Raw genomic sequence first — 26,280 nt, forward strand, 5'->3', positions numbered from 1 at the left:
GTTGTAAAATCTTGGGGCAAACTTCTGAGTTTTCTGATAAGGCTATTACTTTAGCAAAAAACAGAGACATCTTGGCTCTGGTGATTGTGTTTTTGGAGACAGAGATGATTTCAGAAGTCAACATGAGCTGTGCCGTGTGTTAACTACTTTAACCGCATGGCTCCTTCTGGGCCTGGCTTGGGCGTTAGCATATCTATCTGATCAGCGCTCATCTCCGGGGGTCCTTGCCAGCTCCCGCAACCCATGGCTCTAGGAAGAGGCCTGTCTTGTCTCTCAAAAACAGGTGAGAACCATAGGCCCGGTTTACAGCTGTCTCTTTGAAGTGCAGCTATTACTGACCAAGGAGATGCCCTCCTGAGACAAGGCAGCTTTTGAACTAACCCATTTCTTTTTTCTTTAAGGCAAAGCCTTATGTGACTTCTGAAATCAAATCTTGTCTCCAGAAATACAGGGGGCATTTCTATAACTCAGTATTCTTAGGCTCAACAGGAAACAATGAGTTTTTGCATTTCTAATTTTGACTTCATTTTGCCCTCAACATCTACTGAGAAGTCCTGGCTTGCTGTAGACAGTTGAATCCATTTCTTTTGAGAGGGCAGTTGAGGTTTTGTCTACTGTAAACACGAAGCTGCCCATGCACACAAGAATGAGGAAATGAGTTGGGGCACAGCTGGGGCACAGGCAGCCTTGCAGCTAATGTCCCTGTTTACAGGCCTAGTTCTCACCCCCGTCCCTCCCCCAACTCCTGCTCTGGGTTGCAGCCTTTTCTGCCTGTTTCATCCATCCACATGAAGGTGCCTGCCCTCCCCCAGCCCCACCCGCACCTCTACTACTGCTTCAGTTTGCTGTCTGCTTCTCAGCTTCTCAGATGTTCTCTACTGAACATCTATCATCTATTTCACAGGAGTCTAAGGAGGGACAAAGTGTGTTATTGGTCTCCCATTTTGAATCCAAAGCTTCCAATCCCAAATATTTTCTATCATGCTCAATCACCTCAAAATGTCCAGTCAACTGATGGCACCCTTAACTTGATTTCTAGAACTATTAAGGATTCATTCTTTTAAAAAACACCTTTTCTTTTCCTTAATAGGGCCCTGGAAGGCAAGAGAGATTGACCCCTATGCTCAATCCAACATGTTAAACCAAAACAGTTTTGCACTGTCAAGAACTTAGCCTCCAGGGCCAGGCGCAATGGCTCATGCCTGTAATCCTAGCACTCTGGGAGGCCGAGGCGGGCGGATTGTTTGAGCTGAGGAGTTTGAGACCAGCCTGAGCAAGAGCGAGACCCCATCTCTACTAAAAATAGACAGAAATTATATGGACAGCTAAAAATATATATAGAAAACTTAGCCGGGCATGGTGGCACATGCCTGTAGTCCCAGCTACTCGGGAGGCTGAGGCAGTTGGATTGCTTGAGCCCAGGAGTTTGAGGTTGCTGTGAGCTAGGCTGACGCCACGGCACTCTAGCCAGGGCAAAAGACTGAGACTCTGTCTCAAAAAAAAAAAAAAAAAAAAAAAAAAGAACTTTGCCTCCAGCTACATGGTAAACAGAAAACAGTACTATTTTCCTATTAAACCCTCATTTTATAGAACTAACTCAAATAAATTGACAAGGGAAATACTAAGACTCCAATACAAGAACTGTCAAACGATACATGAAGGAATGATTCACAGTAGAGAAAATGAAAATGCAAGAAACATTTTTTTTTCAGAACTCTTTCACCTAGGCAAGAGTGCAGTTGCATGATTATAGCTCACTACAATGAGCCTCCAACTCTTGGACTCAAGCGATCCTCCCACCTCAGCCTTCCTAGTTGCTGGGACTATAGGCACACACCACCACAGCCAGCTGAATTTTTTATTACACGTTTTGTAGAGACAAGATCTGGCTATATTTCCCCAGGCTGGTTTCAAACTCCTGGCCTCAAGCAATCCTGCTGCCTCGGCCTCCCAAAGTGCTGGGATTACAGGCATGAGCCACTATGCCTGGCCTCAAAAAAAATTTTTTTTTGAAGACAGTTGCCTTTAGTTGTCCAGGGTACAATGAAGTGGCATCATCATAGCTCACTGCAATCTCAAACTTCTAAGCTCGAGCAATCCTCCCACCTCAGCCTCCCAGGGTGCCAGGATTACAGGTGTGAGTCACCATGCCCAGCCTCAGAAAACATTTTAAAATGAATCTTTCTCTAAGAAGTTCATAGAATTTTTTTAAAACAACAAAATGCATATTGCCTGCAATCTAACAAATGAAATTAAAACAAATGAAATACAGTTTTATAATTATCAAATTATTAAACTTTTAAAGTTTTTTAATGAAACACCCATGTGCAAGGATTTGATGAGACGACCACTAGCATACACTGCTTATGCATCTATAAACTGGTACAACCCTTGTGGAGAAAATTTTGATAATATTGAGAGCTTCATAATACTTCATACTCTTTAAACCAGTAATTTTACTTTGAGGCAACTATCCCATAGTTTTATACTAAATAGAAACTGTTGAAAAATTGTTTACAAGGATGTACATTGTGTATGAAAGAAATGGAAATTAAAAGAATCATGAGATGCAATTTGAGACTCACCTGATTGGTAAAAATTAAAAAGTTCATAGCAAATGTGACAAATATATGAAACTATGAGAGCTCATATCTTACTAGGGATAGTGTAGCTTGGTAGAAATACTTTGTAGAACAATTTGGCACTATCTAATATGTTTTAAGATACAGGTACCCTAGGACCAAGCAATCCCACTTATAGGCAAATACCTTAGACTTAAGGCATTTAAGTCTAAGACTTCAAACTTTTTGACTATAACTTAAAGTAAATAAGTTTACTTGGTAACCCAGTACGTAACTGTATTATTCAAGGTTCTCCAGAGCAACAGAACCAATAAGACATACACAGATATAAGAAAGAGATTTATTATGGAATGGGCTCATGTCATCATCAAGGCTGAGAAATCTCACTACCTGCTGTCTGCTAGATGTAGAACCAGGAAAGCCGGTGGTGTAGTTCCAGTGCAAACTGAAAGGCTTGAGAACCAGGGGAGCCAATGAAGTAAGTTGTGGTCCAAGTCTGAAGGCTGAAGAACCAGGGGCATTGATGTCTGAGGGCATGAGAAGAAGGATGTCCCAGCTCAAGCAGAGAGAGCAAATTCACTTTTCTTCCACCTTTTTGTTCTATCAGGGCCCTCAATGGATTGAACTATGCCCACCCACATTGATGAGGGCAATCTGCTTATTCTGCTGATCTCAATGTTCAACTCTTGTAGAAACTCTCAAAGACACACTCAGAAATAATGTTTTACCAGCTATCTGGGCATCCCTTAGCCCAATCAAGTTGACACATAAAATTAACCATCACAATAATATATATGTAAAAAACAAATATTGTTTTAAAAACATATAACAGGCCAGGCATGGTGGCTCATGCCTGTAATCCTAGAACTTTGGAAGGCCAAGGCAGGAGGATTGCTTGAACCCAGGAGTTGGATATCAGCCTGGGCAAGATAGCAAGACCCCATCTCTATAGAAAACAAAATCAAACAAAACAAAACACCAAAAACATTAGCTGTGTGCAGTGGCTTGCACCTGTAGTCCCAGCTACTCAGGAGGCTGAGACAGGAGGATGACTCAAGCTCAGGAGTTTGAGGTTGTAGTGACATATGATCAGGCCACTGCACTCCAGTCCAGCTTGGGGAACAACAAAGTGAGACCTTGTCTCAAGGAAAAAAAAAAAACTCAAAAAATCTATAACAAAATGACACTTACTCTGTGCCATCCACTCTGTTTTCTTATTTTGCATTCTAGTTTCTAGTTCATTTTTTAAATGTATACAATGACTCCCCAGATTGATTTCATTACCTGGGACTGGTGGATGAGTTGCCACTCAGGAGAGAGCTGCTCTGATTATCTATTATTACACAACAAACTAACCCAAAATTAATGGCTTAAAACAGCAATTTATCATTCATATGTTTCATAGTTCTCTGGGTTAGCTTGACATGAAAATTGACTGATATTTTCCTTTATGCTAACTAGTAAGATTAAAGTGAAATAATGATGGTGGAACTTCACTTGTCTGTCAGTAAGTGTCTTCTTTTTTAATTGGGTAATAGTGTTTTGAATATTAAAATAATATTTCCTAAATTTTTTGTACTATTCATGTGAAGGCCACAGATGCCATCGACTTTTAAGTTTAATGTGTATTATCAATATTTTCTCCATTACATTCTTTTTTTTTTTTTTTTTTTTGAGACAGAGTCTCACTCTGTTGCCCAGGCTAGAGTGAGTGCTGTGGCGTCAGCCTAGCTCACAGCAACCTCAAACTCCTGGGCTTAAGTGATCCTATTGCCTCAGCCTCCCGAGTAGCTGGGACTACAGGCATGCGTCACCATGCCCGGCTAATTTTTTTCTATATATATTTTTAGATGTCCATATAACTTCTATTTTTAGTAGAGACGGGGTCTCGCTCTTGCTCAGGCTGGTCTCGAACTCCTGACCTCGAGCAATCCACCTGCCTCGGCCTCCCAGAGTGCTAGGATTACAGGCGTGAGCCACCGCGCCCGGCCCCCATTACATTCTTAAGTCTAGAAAAATCAATGGACAATAAATCAAGGCCTGATTAGTATTATTTGATAGTTTCATGGGATAAATATCCCTGCCACGGAAATCACAATTTCAGGTTTCCAGCACAGCATCGCTGCAGGGTGGTGAGAAGAGAAGGCAGCAGCACGGTGCTGTACGGCATGTCCACAGGCAGGTGTAGCAGACACAAAGAACCTTAAGAGAGTTAATAATAAAATAATTAGGAAGGGATGAGTTTTGAGCATATATTGCCTTTGTTTTTAATACTGTTTACATAACATAATTTTTTATAATGGCTGCCCTTGACAAATGGCTTACAAAATTCCTGAAAATTGTCCTTTGGCTGTCATAAGTGGCCCCAGCATACTTCTGAGCTAGTTTAGTTGTTCTCCTGATGACAGATGCATGCACGCTTTCCACTTTTGGTTATCATCAATAAAATCGCAATGAGTATTTCTGTACAAGTCTTTGCATGGATGTATGATTTCATTTCTCTTTGGTATAATTTGCAAAATGATAAGACTGATATATGTTTAGTTTTATAAGAAACGACCAGACCTTTTTTCAAAATGATTATACAATTTACATTCCTATAAAAAATGTGAGATTTTTATTTATTTTTAATTTAATTTTAGAATAGGTAATACATTCACACGATTCAAAAATGTTTTAAAACAACCTAACATGAAGCTGGTTGTTTTGGCTCATACCTGTAATCCTAGCACTTTGGGAGGCTGAAGCAGGAGGATTGCTTGAGGCCAGGAGTTTGAGACCAGCCTGAGCAAGAGTGAGACCCCTGTCTTTACAATGAATAGAACAATTAGCTGGGCATGGCGGTGCTGCCTGTAGTCCTAGCTGCTCCAGAGGCTGAGGCAGGGGGATAACTTGAGCCCAGCAGTTTGAGGCTGCAGTAAGCTGTGATGATGCCACTGCACTCTAGCCCTGGTGACAGAGAGAGACCCTGTCTCAGAAAAAAAAAAAAAAATCTAACATGAAAATTATCATTGTCATCCTGTCCCCTACCTACTCAGGGCCCACTCTGTCATTGCCTTACCACAGGAAATCATTGCTGTCAGTTATTTCTGAAATATTACAATATTCTGTAAATGCAAGTATACTTTTTCATTGCCACCCTTTTACCCAATCCTCTTTAATACAGTTTTATCCCTTTTTTCTTTGAAAGATCTACTTTGGAGGTATTTCCACTTCAGAACATACAAAGTTTCTCTGTTTCTTTTTCAAGTTATAGAGTATTTCACCATTTGGATGAACCAGAGTTTATTCAATCTTTCCCCTAGTGATGGACACTGGGTTGTTCCCAGGGTTTTGTTACTATAAACAATGCTGCAATAAACAAGTGTGGACCTATTTCATTTTACACATCTATAAGTATCTCTGTACACAAACTTCCAGAAGTGGAGTTGTTGGGTCAAAAGTTTTGTTATGTATTTATCTTGACACACATCATCAGATGGTCTCCTGTGCAGTCCAGCCATGTCTGAGGATGCCCACTTCCTGGCAGCTGCCCCAACAGAGGACACTGTCAATTTTTTGGAAGCAAGCCAATCAAAGGTGGAAAAACGCTCTCTCAAAGAGTTTTAACTTGCATTTTTCTTTATACAAATGAGGCTGCATCTTTTCATACGATTAAGAGCCATTTGTACTTCCATTTCCCCATGCTTTTAGTCTTGTCCTTTTATGATTCCATGGTTATACATTCAAATCTTTTTAAATTTGGATTTCAGTGAATTCTCTTCATTTTTCTTAGGTTGTAGGATCTTCTTGTTCAATTCTGTAATATTGAGATTAGCCCTTTGTCTATGATATATATGTTGAGACTATTTCTTTTCTTTAATCACTTGCCTTGACTTTCTTTAAGGTGCTTTTTGCCATCCAAAGTCTTTTATAGTCATGGCTTCTGGATTTTGCGTGATAGTTAGAAAAGCTGCCTTCTTTTTTTTTGAGACAGGGTTATGTTCTGTCATCTGGGCTGGAGTGCAGTGGGAAGATCACAGCTCTCTGCATCCTCTAACTCCTGGGCTCAAGCGATCCTCCTTCCTCAGCCTCCTGAGCAGCTGGGACTACAGGTGCACCCCCATACCCAGCTATTTTTTCTAGTTTTTGTAGAGACAGGGTCTGGTTATGTTGAACTTGAACTGTTGGCCTCAAGCGATTTTCCTGCCTCCGCCTCCCAAAGTGCTGGGATTACAGGTGTGAGCCACTGCACCCGGACAGAAAGATCCTTACTCCAAAATTAAAAAGGTATTTCCCCATGTTTTATTCTTGTCTTTTTATGATTCCATGGTTATACATTCATATCTTTTTTAATTTGGATTTTATTCTGGTATATGGTATGAAGTATAGGTCTAATTTCATATTTCTTCAGATGGGTATATTTTTGTCCCAGTACCATTTATTGAACAGTCCATCTTTATCCTCAGTGATCTGAGACACTATTTTTTATCAGATACCAACTTTCCAAAATTACCTGGGTATATTTCCAGATTGTGTATTATATTTCATGGCCTCCGTTCATGCACTAGTGACACGTTGCTTTATTGATTGAGGCTTTTAAATATATTTTTATATCTGGTAGGTCTAGTGGTCCCCTCCCTATTACTCTTTATTTTCAGTGTTTTCCTGGCAGATATTCTTACATTTGATTTTTCTTGTTAATTTTTTCTCCATATGTAAGTTACAATTACTTTAGTTAAAATAATTATTGGCATTTTATTGGGATTGTGTTAAATTCATAAATTAATTTAGGGAACACCGACATCTTTCTGACATTAGGTCTACTTATGCAAGAATGTGATGTTTTCCCCGTGTTGCGTTTTTTTGTGCCCTTCACCAGTTATTTAAAATTTTATTCACGTAGATCATCATTCTTATAAAAGTTTATTGCTAGGTATTATAATTATAAACATAAGACCTATAAATATAAAAATTGTATTTTAAAAAATATATTTTATATATGAAGTTCTTTTGTGTGAAGACACTGAGATTTTGGGCTTTTTACTAAAGCATTTCCTAGCTATCCTGACAGATACAAGTGATTCGGAAAAAAAAAAGACTCTCAACAGGTGAGTATGGATTAGCGTAAACTTCCGTGGGGACAGTGGGATGCAGATGGGCGTTCAAGGGGGAAAAGCAATGATGAAATTTTGTAGTTATGGAGCAACTTATGTATTTTTTAAATGGAAATAGTGGGAATCAAATCAACATGGTGTTTATATTCCACGGATATATGCAAAGGCGTAACGTCCCAATTTTATTCAACACTGTCATTTACAGTGCCCCAGAAGTCGCATCCTTTCCAACTATCTTTACCCGCACTTAAATCTTATCTTAGACACCACCCGAAGAATCTTCCGTCGGCACCGCCGCTGGCAACGCGTGGGCGCCGGCGCTGCCTGCGTGGCTGCGGGGCGGACGGACACGCACCGGCCCTCGGCCCTCCCCGGGCGGCGAGCGCCTGGGGGCTCCTCCCCCACCGAGGAGCGGGGCAGCCCGGCCTCCCCGGCGGGAGTAGGCGCTCCGCAGCCAACCGCCGACCCCGCGCGCCCGTTTCCTGACCTAAAGGAGGCGTCGCGGGCGTGACGTCACCACACGGCGCGCAGCGCCCTCGTCCCGGACTGCGGCTCGCGCGCGGGGTCCCCCAAAGGTTCCTGCGGTGCGGAACCAAATGCTTCTCCCACAAGTGAATACAAAGCTATACTGCATTCCGATATGCTCTTTTGCCTACACCGCACCGACAGGAGCGTCCGAGGACGCGAGGGGAAACGGCCTACCCGAGCGCCGGCAGCTCTCACCGCTGGGCGTGCGCCCGAGCCCGTCCATCCGGGCGCCCCACGGACGCCTGTGGGAGCGCGCACGCCGGAGGTCACGTGCCAGGCGCGCCCCCGCTGCGGCGCGCCCGGGCGGAAGTGAGGTCGGTGGCTCCGGTGGCTGCGCAGCGTCGGCGGGGAGCGCGGGCTGCGGAGAGGCGGGCCGGGCCGAGCGAGCGAGCGAGCGGAGCGCGGCGCCCAGGAGGCGGCGGGGACGCGGGGCTTCGTGGGTCAGCCGCGCGTCGGATCGGCGTCCGCGGCGCTAGCCCCTCGTCTCGCCCCAGGCCGAGCCCTCCGCGGGCAGGCGTGCGCTGTCGCTGAGGCCCAGGCACCGCCGCGCGGTGAGCGGGGGCGGGCGGGCGGCCGGAAGTGCGGCGCTTTGTGCGGCCGGCCCGGGGCGGCGCCAAGGTCGGGCCCGCGGCTCGGGGTCGCTGGCGCCGGGCGGGGCCTCGGCCGCGCTTTGTCCCGGGCCCGGCCTGGCCGGCGGGGGGCGAGGGGCGGAGCTAAGCGCGGCCCGGAGGCGCGGGCAGGTGCGTCGGGGCGACCCGAGGCTGCCGCCCAGGTGGCCGACGAGGGGCGGTTCGTGGCACAGAATATTCCTTTGGCCTTTTAAAGGTCGGAGTTAGAGCAGATCGGGACAGTGTTTTAGTATGACAACCGTGAAGCATTGAGCTGTGATTATAGTCATTTCGAATGTGTAACTAACTACTCACTTTGTTTACCCACAAAGTAAAAATTACTCCGCTTGCCCGGCGGAAACTGCAGCCTCCCAGCTTAAAAAGGCATGATTTAAATTAGGCTTTTAAGATTTTCTTCAGAAAGGACGTTTCATGACACAGCCTGTGTCAACTTTAAAAAAGAGTGCACCTTTACTTCGTGCCAACAAATAGGGTATTTTTCCTTTATGGTGTATGTGAACGTTAAGTGTGCATCTAATGGTTTGTATTAGTTAATGTCTAATCATTGAAGTCAAACATAAAAATATTTGGGGCTGTTTTGGCGTGCAAGAAAGCTTTAAAAATGAAAAGGTTTATATAGTTCCAACTGTTTAAACTTTCAAGTCCTCCTTGTGTAATTTAAGATTAGTCGCAAATATTCTGGATGAAACATTTTAGATTAAGTAAATAATAGGGACACATTTTAAAACTCGGGTTGGTAAAGAAGAAGTGGGTTATTTTTGCTTTGACAGTCAAGAGTTGAGCAGTCTAAAGCTATTTTTCCTAATTTTGAAGCTAGTGTTGCAGAAATTGTGAAGATTTTGCTTCTCTTAAAAGCAGGCTTAGCTTCAGTAGAGTGTTTGCACATGTTACTCGTGCAACATTTTGGAGTGTTTTGGCATGCAAGAAAGCTTTAGAATGGGTTAAAACTGGTTGTGATTGTGACTAAATGAAAGTTAAGGTCTGTTAGAAGAAGGTCCCCAGGCTTTAAGAGTTATAGACTACCGACCTGGCATGGTGGCTCACCCCTGTAATCCCAGCACTCTGGGAGGCCGAGGCGGGAGGATCACTCGAGGTCAGGAGTTCAAGACCAGCCTGAGCAAGAGCGAGACTCCAACTCTACTAAAAATAGAAAGAAAGTAACTGGACAACTGAAAATTTATAGAAAAAAATGGCCGGGTGTGGTGGCACATGCCTGTAGTCTCAGCTACTTAGGAGGCTGAGGCAGGAGGATTGCTTGAACCCAGGAGTTTGAGGTTGCTGTGAGCTAGGCTGACGCCACGGTACTGTAGCCTGGGCAACAGAGTGAGACTCTGTCTCACACACACAAAAAAAGTTATAGACTACCTACTTCATTTGGGCTCTCCTGGGTGTTCCCTGTGCAGCAGTAACTAGAAATGCCCTGGCAGGTAGTTCCCCCTTCTTCCTGCTATTAGAAATAGTGGAAGGGTTATGCTGTGTGTGTAAGTCAAATGCCTGGAACCTGGGAAGGAGGAAGCAGACTCGTTACTGCCCATGTCTTACCAGGCTCTAATATGTGTGTTAGGGTTTGCTCTACAACTGCCTTTCAGTTCATTTTCATTTTAAGGTTAGATAGAATTGTAATGCCAACATTATTTGAATTTCAAATGTAGGGAAAATAAAAGTAGTGTAATGTCACAGAGGTAGAGGATTAGAATTGAGAAAATCTGAAGTCCATTTTAAAATATTTTAATTTTTTTATAGGTTCTATAGTTTAAAGGGAAATTTTTATTTAACAAATTTGTCTTATGTAGACAGTTTCTTTTCCTGGATCCGCTGACAACAAGTTAAAACAATAGTACACCAGCGTAATAGAGTAGTACTTTTCTCCATGTCTGTGTTCCACTTTGTGTCTTTGTCTTTGAAGTCTGTCTGATTGTACGGTGCAGAAATACATGAATTGCTTCTAGTAGAATCCAAACATTAATAGTAAAGGTAGAGTTGCAACGGGGTAGTGCTTTCTTGGTAATGTCAGACATTACTGAGAATTTCCAGTGTTGATTATTCTAAAGAATATTGTATTTTGTATATTATTGTTTCTGAGAGAGATAAAATTTAAGCCCCATGAAATTAGGTTTGTTGATATAAAATTTTAAAAGCCTTGCATTTTAGTATTTTATAATTACTATTCTGTGTGGGAACTTTGTTTAGATCATGGGTCATTTTAAAACTAGAGAAAGTAGTAGTGATGAGTCTTCCATTTAAAAAATACTTTTCTTCTGATTATTATTGAATTTTCAAGTTAAGGTATTTTTGCTGTCATCTTTTCAAAGGTAAATGTGAGATTTGTCTATTCTGATGCAGGTGTCAATCCATTCCTAAGAATTCTGACAGTTGGGTCATTTCAAATGGGAAACTTTTAAAAAAGTGGTACTCTCTGGATCTAGCATTGGGGTGCTTGGTTCACACCAAATCAGACTGGGAAATAGAATCTCAGGCAGATTGGTGATGGTGTTTTTTCTTTAGTTTTTTATTATGCAAATTGACAACAGTACAGTGTACATTGATATGCCCAGTGTCTTTTTTTTCTGAGACAGAGTCTCGCACTGGCACCCTGACTAGAGTGCTGTGGCGTCAGTCTAGCTCGCAGCAACCTCAGACTCCTGGGCTCAAGCGATCCTACTGCCTCAGCCTCCCGAGTAGCTGGGACTACAGGCATGCGCCACCAGGCCCGGCTAATTTTTTCTATATACTTTCAGTTGTCCAACTAATTTCTTTCTATTTTTTAGTAGAGATGGGGTCTCGCTCTTGCTCAGGCTGGTCTCGAACTCCTGACCTTGAGCGATCCTCCAGCCTCGGCCTCCCATAGTGCTAGAATTACAGGCGTGAGCCACCGTGCCAGGCAATACCCAGCGTCTTGATGTAAAGATTATTAGCATTTTGATGTATTTGCCCTTTTTTGTAGAAATGTTTTATTAATAAGATATCATGTCATTTTTAATCCTTATATACGTTACTGTGTATCTCTAAAAAATTATATGTTTATATGTAACCACAGCATTACCACGCTTAAACTTAATTGTTTGTTACTGTCTGATACATGGCCCATATTCAGTTTTGTCCCAAATATCCTTAAAATATTTGTTTATAGTTTTTTTAATCTAAATCAGAATCCAAACAAAATCCATGTATTGCCTTTATATCTAAATTTATTTTAGTCTAGAACAATCCTCCCTCCCTCTTTTTCCCTCACCGTTGACTTATTGAAGAAATTGGGTCATTTGTCCTAGAATGCCCTACCTTTGGGGTTTGTCTGATTGCTTCATGATGTCATTCATCGTATTCCTCCAACTCCTGTCTTTTCCTGTAAATTGGAAGTTAGGTGCATAGGCGCCATTTGACTTTTGTAAAAGTACATCTTAGATGGTGTAGAATAATTCATATTTTCATCATATAAGGATGCACATAATATTAAGTAGTTTGTTAGTGATGTTAAGATTGGTCAGTGAATTTAGGTTTCAAGCCCACTAATTGATAAACAGATATGTTTTGATCATTCTGAATTAGATTTTAAATAAATGTCCTCAGTTAACGTTTATTGATATGAAAGTCTAATATTCTCTATTGTAAAGTTTTCCAGTTATTCAGGAACATTTGAAAGGTATTATGAGCTCCCTCTGTGCCAGGCACTGTGTGAGAGGCAGGGAGATGGTGCTGAACCAAGGTGTTTTCCCTGTTCTCTGGCTCAGTCTCTCCAGGAAATCTTTCTCATCACTTGAATAAATTGTTTTTTTTTGAGACAGAATATCCCTATGTCGCCCGGGCTAGAGTGCTCTGGCTTCAGCCCAGCTCACAGCAACCTCAGTCTCCTGGGCTCAAGCAATCTTCCTACCTCAGCCTCCTGAGTATCTGGGACTACAGGTGTGCCCTACCATGCTGGGCCAATTTTTTTTGTTTCTACTTCTAGTTGCTTGGCTAATTTTTTCTGTTTTTAGTAGAGAGGAGGTCTCACTCTTGCTCAGTCTGGTCTTGAACTCCTGACCTCAAGGAATCCTCCCACCTCTGCCTCCCAGAATACTAGGATTACGGGCATCAGCCACCTCGGCCCCGCCTTGAACAAGTTACTTAACACTTAAGTGCCGTGGGAGTTGTATTTAACTCATGCTAATTTTGAGCCCGGGGCCTTGTTGAAGCATATAACTCATGTCTCTTCAGTTTGGGAGCCACAACTACTATTTTTCAAGTTGCGTATATTAACTCACACAGAAAACAACAAAAAATAACAAATTTGTCATTAAATTTTGTTTTTGAAGTTTTTTATTCTATTTTCGTAATGAAACACCCTGGCCCCAAGGAAAACAATTTTTTTTCTAGTGTGGCAGTCTGTGTTAAGGAGATTTTTGGCCTTTATTCACAGACAAATGTGTCTAATGTTAACTGGCTTTTGGAGAGAAAACGGGAACATTTTGTTTTATCAACTCTGCTGTATTTAATCTACCTGTAATTTATTTAATTTATTTATTTTGAGACAGAGTCTCGCTCTGTTACCGGGGCTAGAGTGTAGTGGCATCATGATAGCTCACAGCAGCCTCAAACTCCAGGGCTCAAGGGTTCCTCCTTCCTCAGCCTCCTGAGTAGCTGGGACTATAGGCATGCACCACCATGCCTGGCTAATTTTTTCTTTCGTTTTTTTTTTTTGATTGCCCAGCTAATTTCTTTCTATTTTTAGTAGAGACGAGGTCTCGCTCTTGCTGAGACTGGTCTCAAACTCTGACCTCAAGCGATCCTCCCGCTTTGGCGTCTCTGAGTGCTAGGATTATAGGTGTGAGCCACCACGCCCAGCCTCTACCTGTAATTTTTAATTCATTAAAACTTTTTAATCACTTTGGGAAATATTTTTTAGTCTCTGGGGAAGTAAAAAATGCTTTCAGGAAACATACCTTCTGGTTAGTTTGAAACTTACTAGAATTCAAATGTGGTTCTATAAAATTTTTTAGTGTCAAAGGTAGAGTAGAATTGTGTTTTTAGTGGTCTAGACTATGAGGTCATTATGGAAGAAGAGCCTCCTGGTGTTCAGTGCTTCATTTGGATTTTCAATTTTGGCTATTGTGAATACTGTTATAAATATTCTTGTACAACTTTTGGTATAGTCTTGTGTTTTCACTTCTCTTGGGTTTGTACCTAGGCGTGGAATTGTGGCGTCATATGGTAACTGTATCTTTTTTTTGTTTTGTTTTGTTTTGTTTTGTTTCTTTGGAGACAGAGTCTTGCTCTTTTTGCCCTGGCTACAGTGCCGTGGCGTCAGCCTAGCTCACAGCAACCTCAAACTCCTGGGCTTAAGCAATCCTTCTGCCTCAGCCTCTCGAGTCACTGGGATTACAGGCATGTGCCACCAGGCCCGGCTGATTTTTTCTATATATTTTTAGTTGTCCAGCTAATTTCTTTCTATTTTTTAGTAGAGACGGGGTCTCGCTCTTGCTCAGGCTGGTCTCAAACTCCTGACCTTGAGTGATCCATCCGCCTCGGCCTCCCAGAGTGCTGGATTACAGGCGTGAGCCACCGTGTCAGCCGTAACTGTGTGTTTAACTGCTGTGCTATTCGTGAGCTTCGTAGCCTACCATGTGATAACTCCTGCTCAGCCCACATCTAAGGGTCTCCACATGATGCTTGTAACCTAACCTGCGTCTCGGTAACCGTCTGTTGCTGATTCCCTACATGTAACTTAAGCTCTGGATAAACACAGTTGCCCAATATTCCAAAAATACATCTTGTATTTTCTCATTTCTCTGGCTGGCTGGGATCCTATCCATTGCTTATTGGAAATGATGGCTCTTTAATCAAGTTTTCCTGACCATTCCTCCCCTCCCCCATTGAAATTTTGCTCTTCCCATTCAACCCTTGGAGCACTTTATTCTCTTGTAACTCTTAGCAGTCTTTGCCTTCTATCACCATTATAAATTATAGGCTAGCACTGTCCAGTACAATAGCTGTCATCTACATGGGACTGTTTTAAGTTAATTAAAGTTAAACTAAAAGTTAAGTTAACATATTTGGACAGCACAGAGATACTTTCCATCTTGGCAGACAGTTCTGTTGGACAACGCTTTTCTAGATTATTAACTTAGAACAGGGACTGTGACTTCCTGCTTGATTTTCTCTGCAAGGCCATTGTATAGTGCTTTGCTTATCTTGAATTCAATTAAGAAAATAAAATTTAGGTTGGGCGCAGTGGCTCACACCTATAATTCCAGTGCTTTGGGAGACCAAGGCGGGAGGATTACATTGAGGCCAGGAGTTTGAAACCAGCCTAGGCAACACAGTGAGACCTTGTCTCTACAAAAAATAAAGAGAAATTGGCTGGATGTGGTGGGGTCGCACCTGTAGTCCTGGCTATGCAGGAGGCTGAGAGGCATGAGGATCTCTTGAGCCCAGGAGTTCAAGTGCAGCAAGGCTGCACTCCAGGCTGGGTGACAGAATGAGACCCCATCTTGAACTTACGGCCTCAGGCAGTCCTCTCACCTTGGCCTCCCAAAGTGCTAGGATTACAGGCATGAGCCACTGTGCCCAGCCCAAAACAAGACCCCATCTTCACTTTTCTGGAGATGGTAGTTGAACCAGAGAAGTAGATGCAGTGTTTGAAAGGCTGCACAGTTTCTATGTTGTAGATCTGCCAAGAGTGGGTTAGAAGTGCAGGGGAACGGGGATTGGCTTTGCTATTTTGTATATTCTTCAACTGTGGCTTAAAACACGCAATTTGATTGTCCTACTTACTTACTATGCATTTCTATACTTGCTTTCTTTCTACTGTAATCTGTAGGCCTGTGCTTTCCAATGCAGTAATGCCTAGCCACACATAACTATTTAAATTGAAGTTAAATAAAGCTGAAAAATCAGATCCTACACAAGCCACATTTTTCAGCTGCTCAGCCGTCACTTGGCAAGTGGCTGCCATATTGGACAGCACAGAGAGAGGAACATCATCGCTGCAGAAAGGTTTTGGACAGTTGTGGTCAAGACTTACCACTTAGCCGTAGCTGTGGATGCCATGGCAAATTTGGCATCTGGCTTGGCTTTAGAAGTTTGAAGAAACTAGACAGTTGTTCAGGTAATGAATGTCCTATTAATTGATGTTGCTAATTTATTCCTAACTTAGGCCAGAACTTGTTACAGAGGCTAAGGATGTGACCTATTATGTTATTCTTTGTACTGGACTGCTTGGTTGTGAATATTCTAAATGAGTCAGGTGAGCTGAAAATTTGCAGTGGTTTGTTTTTGTGTTTTGTCTTTGTAATGGAATTTGATACCTAGAGTGTTCTGAAGTGCATGTGTTTTTTAGAAAGTATGTAGGTCCTTGCACCTTATTTTACACCAGACATTGTTATTGGTGCTGGAGATAGAACAATAAACAAAACCAAGTGCGTGTTCCCAGCTTGCATGGACTACATTCTAGTTTGTGATGTGGAGAAGGCAGACACTAAACAAGGAAATAAATGCACAGTTTATTTTTTTTTAATTTAAAAAATAGATTATTTTTAGAGCAGTTATAGGTTCACAGCAAAATTGAGCAGGAGTTACGGAGAGTTCCATAGACCCTCTGCCCCACATACATCATTGTCATTTTAAATTAGGAGATTGCCCTAAGTTTTGCCGCTGTGTAAGTCAGTGAGTGACTTGCCAGATGAGGAGCAGTGAGAGCTCACACTTCAGGAACACACCAGGCAGTAAAATTCAGAAGAGCTTGCTGGAGATACTAACGAGAATCTTATTTGTGTTGGGAAAGGGGTAGAATCATTGTAGCTGTACAAATTCTTGAACTTTTCAGGGAAAAAAAGACTTGTAAATGATAGAGCATTGAGTGGGTTAATAGAGTTGCTGGGCTGTAGCTAATTTGTCCTTTTTAGGAAAAAAATATATTTAATGGAAGTTAAGAAATACAGGAAATTACAAAAGGAACACTAAACCTACTCCATCTAGAAACAATCATTGTTCATATTTTAATGTATTTCCTTCCAGACTTTTTTCTGTTTGTGCCAGAGGTGCACGTGCCTGTACACCTAGGTGTGACTTTGGGATCATGCTGGGTAATGCAGTATAGTGCCCTACTATTTCTTACTTAACGTTGTATCCTTCCTATGTTTTTAAGTATGTTTTAAAAAGCAGCTGGCATGACAATTCATGCTCTGGATATGTCTTGGTTCACTTAACTATTTTTTTCTGTTACAAGAATATTTAGGTTATTTGTAGAATTTTTCACTTGTTTTAAGTAGGGATAGGAGGAACACTTGTCCCCCTTAGCTTCTGACAGGCTGAAGAGAGTTGTAAAAGAGAGTTTACAAAGTCCTATTGAGCAGCTGTCTGGACACTGGGCATTCCTTTTCTGTTCTGTGCTGGTTGGAGCAGCATGAAATGCATTGTTTTACAGTAGGAGAGGGAAAGGACTCTTGCTTCTGGCTGTTTTAGGACTGATGCTGGAGAAAAATCTGAGGACAAAAGAGCTTGGCTAAATGACTTTTTTTTCTCTTTTAGTTCTTGAAATCATGAATCCTGTTTATAGCCCTGGATCTTCCGGGGTTCCCTATGCAAATGCCAAAGGAATTGGTTATCCAGGTGAGCAAGTAAAATTTTGTTTTCATTATTGAACTTTGAACACTTGGTATTTGACTGTCATTAAGAATGCTTTCGATTGACAAACCCCGTGGCTTAAAGGAAGAAAGTATATGGAACTGAAAAATCAAGAGATAGGACGGTATTGGGTCAAAGCTTGATCTGATGGCTCTAGCAGTTGGGTCCAGGATCTAGTTTCTCACTTCCTTAGTATTGGCTCAGTGTTGGCCACAGGTCCCATTCCTCCCCCCATTATGGTCTCTGTGAGGTTCAGCCCCTCTCAGGAGTCCCTCTCTAGGAGCCTATTTATCTCTGCCCTACAGAAAAGCCCAGTGGGGCTTCCTCTTCCCTATCCAGACCAGTCTTGGGGTTTATTCTCATTGAACTCAGCTTCCATCTCTGGGCCATGGAGGGGATTCTGTTCACTGACTTAGGCCTGAACTGTGTTCCTCACCCTCAGTAGAGTCAGCTAGTCAAACATAGGCTGTGAGGGAGGGAGGAAGTAAGGCAAAAATTGGGGGCATAGAAGCTGGTTGGTCAAAAGTAGCAATTGGTTGTCCTAACTGGTGACTTTGAACAGAAGTAGTTATTTGTAATGTGTTATAATTTCATTTTGGCTTTTGATAATATGATGGAAGAGATAACCCTAAAACCTGTTACTACAAAACCCTTAGAAAATGGAATAAAACATTTTACAAATATATAACTGAACTTGTAGAAGGTAAGAGAAATACCTGGGGTATTTGAAATATGAAATATGAAAACAATGTAAAACCCAACTTACTTGGCCATTGAGCTAATGTTGTGCCTGTCCTGGGGACATTTGCTGTTGGTTTTTTGTTTTTTGTTTGTTTGTTTTGAGTTGGAGTCTTGCTATATTGCCCAGGCTGGTCTTGAACTCTGGGGCTCAAGTGATCCTCCTGCCTCAGCCTCCTCAGTAACTGGGATTATAGGTGTGTGACACCGTGCCAAGTTTATTTGTGGGTTTTAACAACCCATATGGGGAAAGAAAGTGAGGCTTAGTGTCTCCTTATGAGTTAGGGAGTGGGACCTCTCGTTAGTCAGTCTGGTCCCTCTAAAGGATGATACTCCAGCGAAGAGGTAGACTAAACAGTCCATTCGTTCACTGGCCTCACAAGGAAGTTTGTGTCTGCGTGGGTTTTGGGGAGGGAGAAATCTTTTCTAAGAATTTGTAACCATTCAGGGATGTTGGGGGCTCTAGTTTACATTACTTGTACTTCCCAGGGGGCCCAGAAGTTGAGAAACTAACATAAAAACTATGCTGCAGGCTGCATTATCCTGGAGCGTCTGACCGACCACACATGGCAGAGCTGCTGTCGAGGCACAGGTTCTCAGCCCGGCTCATGTGGGCTTCCCACGGGCAGAGTGCTGCCTGCTAATGTGCAAATTATAGCACACAGGACACTATCCATCGAGTCGGAGTTGCCAGCCAGGACAGACAGGAATGGAACCCTCACGTGGAAACCACGTCACACAGAGAAGTTTAGAATAATTGCAGATGTTGAAGAAAGAATCAGCATGAGAGAGGAACAAGGTGCTGGGGATCAAAAGAACCAGCTGGAACTTAAATGGAAAAAATGGCGTTTGAACAAAATCCAGGTTAATTGCAGATAAAACAGTGCTTGAGAGGGCAAGAATGCAACATAAAGAAAAGGGGAGAATAGGAGACAGGTTAAGATGTTTGAAAATTAAGAGCTCTGGGGTAGAGAGACTGGAAGAAAAGGAGTGACAGAATTTTCCAGACTCGATGAAAGATAATTTAGTGATGAGACTTACTGTTTTTAAAGTAGCAATACTAGTTTAAATAGAATGTTAAATAGCTAATGAGGATCCTGAGTGGATCTGGAGCCAGGGAAATAGCCAAAACCCTATGGTGTTTGCATGACGTGATCATCTTAGTCAGTATAATAGAACATTGATTGCACCTCATAAACACCAGTTCTTTGCAAAGCTGTGAGGGTCCTGAGGTATATGTATTTTTTTCCTGTTCTTTGGGATTGGCAAACTAAAGGCCTAGGTAGTAAATGTTTTAGGCTTTGTGGATCATACCATCCGGCACAGCTACTCAGCTCTGCTTTTGTGGCATAAAAGCAACCCTAGACAATACGGAGTAAGTGTGGCATGTTCAAATAAGACTGAAAACAGGCAGTGGGCTGTCTTTGCTTGGTCAAGAGAATTGGAGTAAAATACTTTATGAGGCTTTTTTTTTTTTTTTTTGGTCCAAAAATTATATTCAAAAGAAAATTTCTGCAACTTTAAAACAATTTTAAATTTTGTATACTTTTATATAGTTCCTCCTTACTTTAGTTCTTTATACTTATTATGCCTATTTTCTTGGTTTTGATGTTTTTAATCTCCCTGACTTTTCTAAAGCTGTGTATCAGTGAGGGCTCAATGCAGGAACTAGTAACCGCTACAGGCCGTTTAAACCAGGGAGTTAAACATGGGATTATGTGCCTACAGAATTTTGAGGCCAGTATAACTTCAGTACCAAAAGCTGAGAAGACATGCAAAAGGAAAGTACTTTTATGCCATTTTATTTATATATTCTTACTGGCCAATGGGGAGGCTGGTCTGTAACTTTTTATTTACATTTAATGGAAAAGAGGAAACTCTTCCAAAAAATGCCTTGTCTTTTTAATTGTACTAGGTCGTGAAATATGAAATGTCCGATTTCCTTAAGTACTAAGTTTGATAGTTGATATCTATGACACTTTCACTTTGACACTCTTGTTTTATTTTTGTTGTGAAGGTACATCCTTATTCTTTCAAGCACGTGGTTTTTGCTTTCAGATCCTTTTTAGAGCAATTTTTATGAAACCATGGATAAGTCAAAAATTTGTGTTATTTTTGACTATGAGTTCCATTGTGGAACAAATGCTGCACAGACAGCTCAAAGTGTCAGCAAAGTGGGAAGGATGTGGCTGATGAACACATAGTATGTCGATAGTTCCAGAAGTTTTGTTGATTTTAATCTTGAAAATGATCCATGTGGATGACCTGACACCAAGGTAATGCTGGGCTGAAAGCTGTAGTGAAGTGAATCCATCTCAGTCTATGCGTGAATTAGCAGCAAGGTTTGAAGTTACTATTCCAACAATATTGGACCATTTGAAACGTGTCGGCAAGGTAAAGAAGCTGGATAGACAGGTTCTGCATGAATTAAACAAGGGTCAGAAGGGAAATCCTGTCAAAGTTTGTCTTTCTTTGCTGTCATGACATAAAGGTGAACCATTTCTATGCCGTATTGTTATGGGTGATGAAAAATGGATTCTTTCTCACAATCCTTTTGGTGGTCCAGCGCTGGTATCGTATTATCCCCTACAGCTTCATGAAACCTGGTCAGTCGATTACAGTGGATGTCTACTGCAACCAACTGGATGAAATGATGAGGATGCTTACAATGAAGCAGCCGAGATTGGTCAACAGAGACAGGCCAATCCTCTTGCAAGATAACACTCGACCACATGTTACGCAAACAACACTGTTCAAACTACCAAGGCCGGACTTGGAAACTCTGTCATCCACCGTATTCACCAGACCTTGCACCAACTGACGATCACTTCTTCCGGGCTTTGGACCACTTCTTGCAAGGAAGAATATTTCATTCTCAACAAGCTGTGGAAAATGCCATTTACGATTTCATTGCCACTCACTCGCTCTCCAGGATTCTTTGCTGCTGGCATAAACAAGCTACCATTAAGATGGCAAAACTCTGTCAATAGTGTGGGTGCATACTTCTATTCATTGTACTGCTTCTTGTTTGAAATATAATAAACTATTGATTCAGAATTGGACATTTTGTATTTAATGACCTAATGGTAATGTAATTACTGATAAAATTGGATTTATGTCTACCATCTTACCACCAGAACCCGTGTGTGTTTCTCTGTCCTCCAGCCATGGGCTTCTGTTCAGGCAAGAGGCCTGGCCTCTTGCCCATGCTGAGAATTGACAAGTGCCCCCAGGTCAACAAGTCCATGTGTTCTAATTTCTCTTTTGTTACACAAATAGTAGTGGACACTGGGATGGGAGTAGGAATGCAAACTAGTTTTTGAGAGGGGAAAAATTGGAGTGGGGGAATGGGGGACAGGAAGCAGAATTGGGGAGGGAGAGCCTCAGACCGCTGAAGTCTCAGCCAGCCCCCATGGGATACTCTGGAGCAAGGACTGGCAGTTGGAGAACTTCATCAGGCACAGATAGCCTGGAAGGCAGGTGCTGCTGGAGGCTGCCTGGCTCATGCACTCCTCCTGGGCTGAACAGCAGGTTCTTACTGGAAGAGATGCAGGTAGTATTGTTCACTTGCTTTGTCAACTTAATGTATGCTAGGAATCATTCCATAGCAGTTCACGGAGGTGTTCTGTTTTATTTTTTTACATGATAACTGCTGCATAACCCTCCATCTTGTGAGGTTTCCATAGTTGATTCAACCAGTTTGCTTGTGATGAACGTTGGAGTTGTTTGAAGTGTTTGCTATTCCAGTCATCCTGCTATGAACAACCTTATGCTTATGTTGATTGTGTTTGTGGGAATTATCTTCAGGGTGGATTCCTAGAGGTGAGATTGCTGGGTCAGAGAGCAAATGCATATGCAGTTGTTAAGATACTGCTGAGTTCTCTTCCATGGTGTTTTCCCTGTTTTGTATTCCTACTATAAGTTTATGAAACTGTTTCCCTAAACCTTGCTAACAAAATGTGTCATCCAGCCTTTGGAGTTTTGTCAGTCTGTGAGAAATGGTATTGTTATAGTTTGCAGTTCTGTCTGTCGATGTCCATTGATATTTTTTTCTGTTGGGTTTTCATTCTAGTTTTATTTATATATTAAGTGTATTAGCCCTTTAAATAATTTGCAGACATTTTCTCTGAATTTGTCTTTTTACCTAGCTTATGGCATTTTTTGCTGTCCTGAAGTCTTTGTTTTCATAAAGTGATCAGTCTTATAAAAATGATGAGGATTTAGGATCACTTCAGCCCCTTGCTCTGGGGGAGTCTGGCCTTTTCAGCCCCCTGTGCTAAAAGACAGCTAGCTAGAGTGGATGCTGAGGAGACAATCTTGGTATCCTCTGGGGGTGAATGTGGCCAGAATGATCGACAGGAGCAGCAAGAAACAGTGGTTTTTAACCCTGTTGCTTGGAACCCTGCAGGTTAGCTGTCTGTAGAGAATAAGAAAAAAAAGAAGCTGGTCCTACACCCAAGGCAAGCTGGAACAGAGAGTTGATGGGATCCTGTCAAAGCTGCCGCTGTGAGCTTTGTGCAGCTCAAGTAGAAGCTGTTAGAGTAGAGATAGTGAGGCAAGCCCCACCATGGCTTGGTCGGGGTGGCGGCAGATAGGGCGGGGTGTGGCTGATGGGAGGAGGGTGGGGAGGAGCAGAGGCTTCCCAGGAGATTGGGTGACTGACTCCCGTACCAGAGACTGGGTATGTAGTGACATCTTGTTGCTGGTGGATAATTATGCTATTTTAAATACATGTTGTGTGTTTTCTGTTTCATCTTAGAATATGCTCATTTTTAGAAAGTTGAGATAAGGAAGGGCTAAGCAGACATAACACAAATTTTCCAGGGACCCTTAAACACAAGCGCTAGCAAACAAGTTCAGAGCAGACACTTCCTATGAGAATTTACTGGTAGAACTTATGGAGAGAGATGAGAAATTTGGATTTTGTGGAAATTATTGTAGAGGCCTGTAGGATATGATCTTGGTAAGCGGTGCTTCACACTTTTTTTAAACAGTGAAACCACTGAAAAAAGTTCTCACTGGTTTCCTGATATCTAAGCTGTGTCAGGGCAGCTGCACAGCCTGCCTGGCCGCCTTCTGCTTGCAGCCAGGCCTCTGAGGACCTGTTGGGTCTGTGGAACACTGTGCCTTTCCAGTGGCCGTTTTAGGTCTGCTTCAAGTGGAATCTGCTCTTGGTACCGGAATGAGTGAACTTGATAAAATACTTGACCACCACTGACTAATTAGAGAGGCTGAATAGGAGAGTGAGAATCTAGGAGGGAAACCCAGAATAGCTTCTGCTGAGGTAGAGGAGGGTCTGTTTCCAGACTGAGGAAAGCAACTTTGAAGCAAGGACAATAGATGAGAACTGGGCACACATAGGAATTCCTGGTGGCCAGTGGGGCTGAAGATTCCTGTTCCCATGGAAACCTGCAGGCCAGTTGGGAGGCTGGGTAGCAGGTCAAGGGCATTCGTGCTAGGGGCACTGCAGGGATGGATTCAAGCAGCGAGCTTTATTCAGAACCTGTAAGTAAAACCCACTTGCAAGGATTTTCCCGTTGGAGTTCTACTCAGAGCCCCCTGCCCTGAGTTTTCACTTCACCCTTAGGGTTTCCTTGCTTTGGTCACTTAAGGGATCATGATACCACCTTCAGTAACCTGGTCCAAGTGCTGTAAGGACACTTTTCTCTGGGCCTCCTCAACACAATTTCTTTCCAAGGCTGCTCTATTCCTTCAGCTTTATTTACCAGGTGAAAGAAGAGAAATAGAAAAGTTACAGCTTCTCACAGCTAGTTGGGATGGTAGTCAAGGCTAGCAAATCTGGGTCATCTCGTTGTCTGTGTGCCCTGAATATAAAGAAGTCCTTCTATGCCGGGTGTGGTGGCTCACACCTGTAATCCTAGCACTCTGGAAGGCAAAGGCGGGCCAATCGCTTGAGCTCAGCAGTTTGAGACCGGCCTGAGCAAGAGCGAGACCCCGTCTCTACTAAAAAAAAAAAAAAATAGAAAAATTAGCTAGGCATCGTGGCACACACCTGTAGTCCCTGCTACTTGGGAGATTGAGCCAGGAGTTCGAGGCTGAATTGCACTCTCCCCAGGGCAGCAGAGTGGGACTCTGTCTCAAAAACAAACAAAAAAAGAAGACATTCTAATGCCCCAGCTGCCACACGAGTGACACCTTCTGTACTGTGAACCAGGGGGTCAGGCAGAAGAGGAGTAGGGGTCTCATGGGTTTCTGGGCCCTGTGGAAGGCCAGGGCAGGCAACTGAAGCTCTTCTGCTGATGGATACTTGGGGGCCAGGATTCTGCCTGTAACACTGAATGTCTTATTTGATGTTTCTGTTGAGTTCACATTATGAATTATTAGTGGTTGTGGTTTAGTCTTACTAAGAGTCTTCATTTGTATTAATAAAGATCAGCTTGCTTTTATGTGCCTCATAATTGTTTTCCCTATTTCCATGTGTATGCAGTGTCAGTTAGAGCGCCTTCTGTAAGAACACTGAAGCTTAATGGCATTTACAGCCAGGGTTCGTGATTTGTGTCTTGGTCGTTTTCTGCTATTATAGCAATACCACAGACTAGGTAGTTTATAATGAACAGAAATTTATTTAGTGCATGGTTCTGGAGGCTGGGAAGTCCAAGAGTATGGCGCCAACATCTGGTGAGTGCTTTTTTGCTGCATTGTCACACAGCAGAATGCTGACAAGCAAATGAGTGCGTCAGAGGCAAAGGGGGCTGAACTTGTCCTTTGGACCAGGAACCCATTCCCAAGATAACTATCCTACAATAATAATTGTAGGTTGTAATTATTGTAATAATTCCTTCAATAATTGCATTAATCCATTTGTGAAGGCAGAGCCCTCATGACCTACTCGCCTCTTCAAGGTTCCACTTCTCAGCACTGTTACGATGGCAGTTAAATTCAACATGAACTTTGGAGGGGACATTCACACCATATCATCTGGCTACCCTGAATTGGAAAAGTTGATGATTAGAACTTCAGAATAGAAAGAAACCTGAAATGAATTTAGAAGTTTTAAACAGTGCCTTAGAGCAAAAAATAGTAACTTTTAATTGAAAATATATAATGCAGGATATATCTTTGGATTCAGTGAGGATGAGTGACCTTAAAACAACTTTTGCTGCTCCCTGTAGCAGGAAAAATAGGCCCTTGAATCCAAGTTAGACTTGAATCTTGGTTGTTCCAGACTTTGGCAGTGAGACCAGATGAGAGTAACAGGACCTAGCACATGATACTCTTAGCACTTTTCCTACTCTTGCTAAGTAATAAATCATGTGATTAGAGTCTGAAATAAAACTGCCAGAAGTGTTGGGGATTTTCTGACTCCAGCTTGGTTTTGTTTTTTTGTTTGTTTGTTTTGGCATTATGATTATGAATTTGCTGTTCATGACAATAGACTTCACAGTTTCTGCCGAATTTTTTTAGTTGTAAAAAGTTGTAAGCATTTACTCACAGGTTTAAAAGATATGATCATGATTGCAACCCATCAAAATTCTCAGGAGAGAAGACAACTAGAGACAAACTGTTGGACACATGTAGCACTGTCGGGGCTCCTTCAGTCAGCCTGTGGGGCTCTGGGGAAGCGGGGAGGAACGAGTTTGGGAGCTCTGGCACTTCCACATCACTTCTTCAGTGGATGACATCACATTTTCCTGTATTTTTTCCTCAGCTGGTTTCCCCATGGGCTATGCAGCAGCGGCTCCTGCCTATTCTCCTAACATGTACCCTGGAGCGAATCCTACCTTCCAGACAGGTACGTGTTGGGTGATGAAGTGCTTTGTCTATGCAGCTGGGGGAGAAGGTAAAGGGGGCAAATTTTGAGAAGAGTGAGTATAAAAGTAGGACTTGGGGTTGAGTTAACTCTCAGTTCATTTAATTAGACTGTTGGATAAGTACAGTACCAGCTTAATTCTTATTGCAGGTAAAGCTTTAGATACCATGTTTCTTGTGTCCTCCCACAGCGTGAATCTTTATTCTAATCACTAGATTGTTACAGGTAACTCCTTGTGCCAGAACATCTGTTCATGAAATAATGTTGCCTTCTAGAAACTGAAGACTACCTTGCCATGCTAAGAGGTGGAATTTTTATGTTGCTAATGTTTTTAG

The 26,280-nt window shown here is 42.3% G+C and overlaps 1 protein-coding gene across 3 annotated transcripts in view; it reads left to right on the forward strand.

Moving 5' to 3' along the window:
- Window positions 1-8,386: 8,386 nt before the first annotated feature.
- The window catches only part of FAM168B (family with sequence similarity 168 member B), a 33,742-nt gene continuing 15,848 nt past the window's right edge, over window positions 8,387-26,280 (forward strand). Inside the window, exons 1-3 of one of the 3 annotated variants that reach the window (XM_045559040.1) lie at window positions 8,387-8,520; window positions 17,341-17,421; window positions 25,844-25,927. In XM_045559040.1, the coding sequence (XP_045414996.1) occupies window positions 17,352-17,421; window positions 25,844-25,927 (154 nt within the window). In that variant the 5' untranslated portion in view covers window positions 8,387-8,520; window positions 17,341-17,351. Of the gene's footprint in view, window positions 8,521-8,555; window positions 8,758-15,634; window positions 15,920-17,340; window positions 17,422-25,843; window positions 25,928-26,280 lie in introns of those variants that run through there. The other 2 variants (XM_045559039.1, XM_045559041.1) reach the window with 2 other exon arrangements.

This window comes from Lemur catta, chromosome 8 (assembly GCF_020740605.2).
Source record: "Lemur catta isolate mLemCat1 chromosome 8, mLemCat1.pri, whole genome shotgun sequence".
NCBI lineage: Eukaryota > Metazoa > Chordata > Mammalia > Primates > Lemuridae > Lemur > Lemur catta.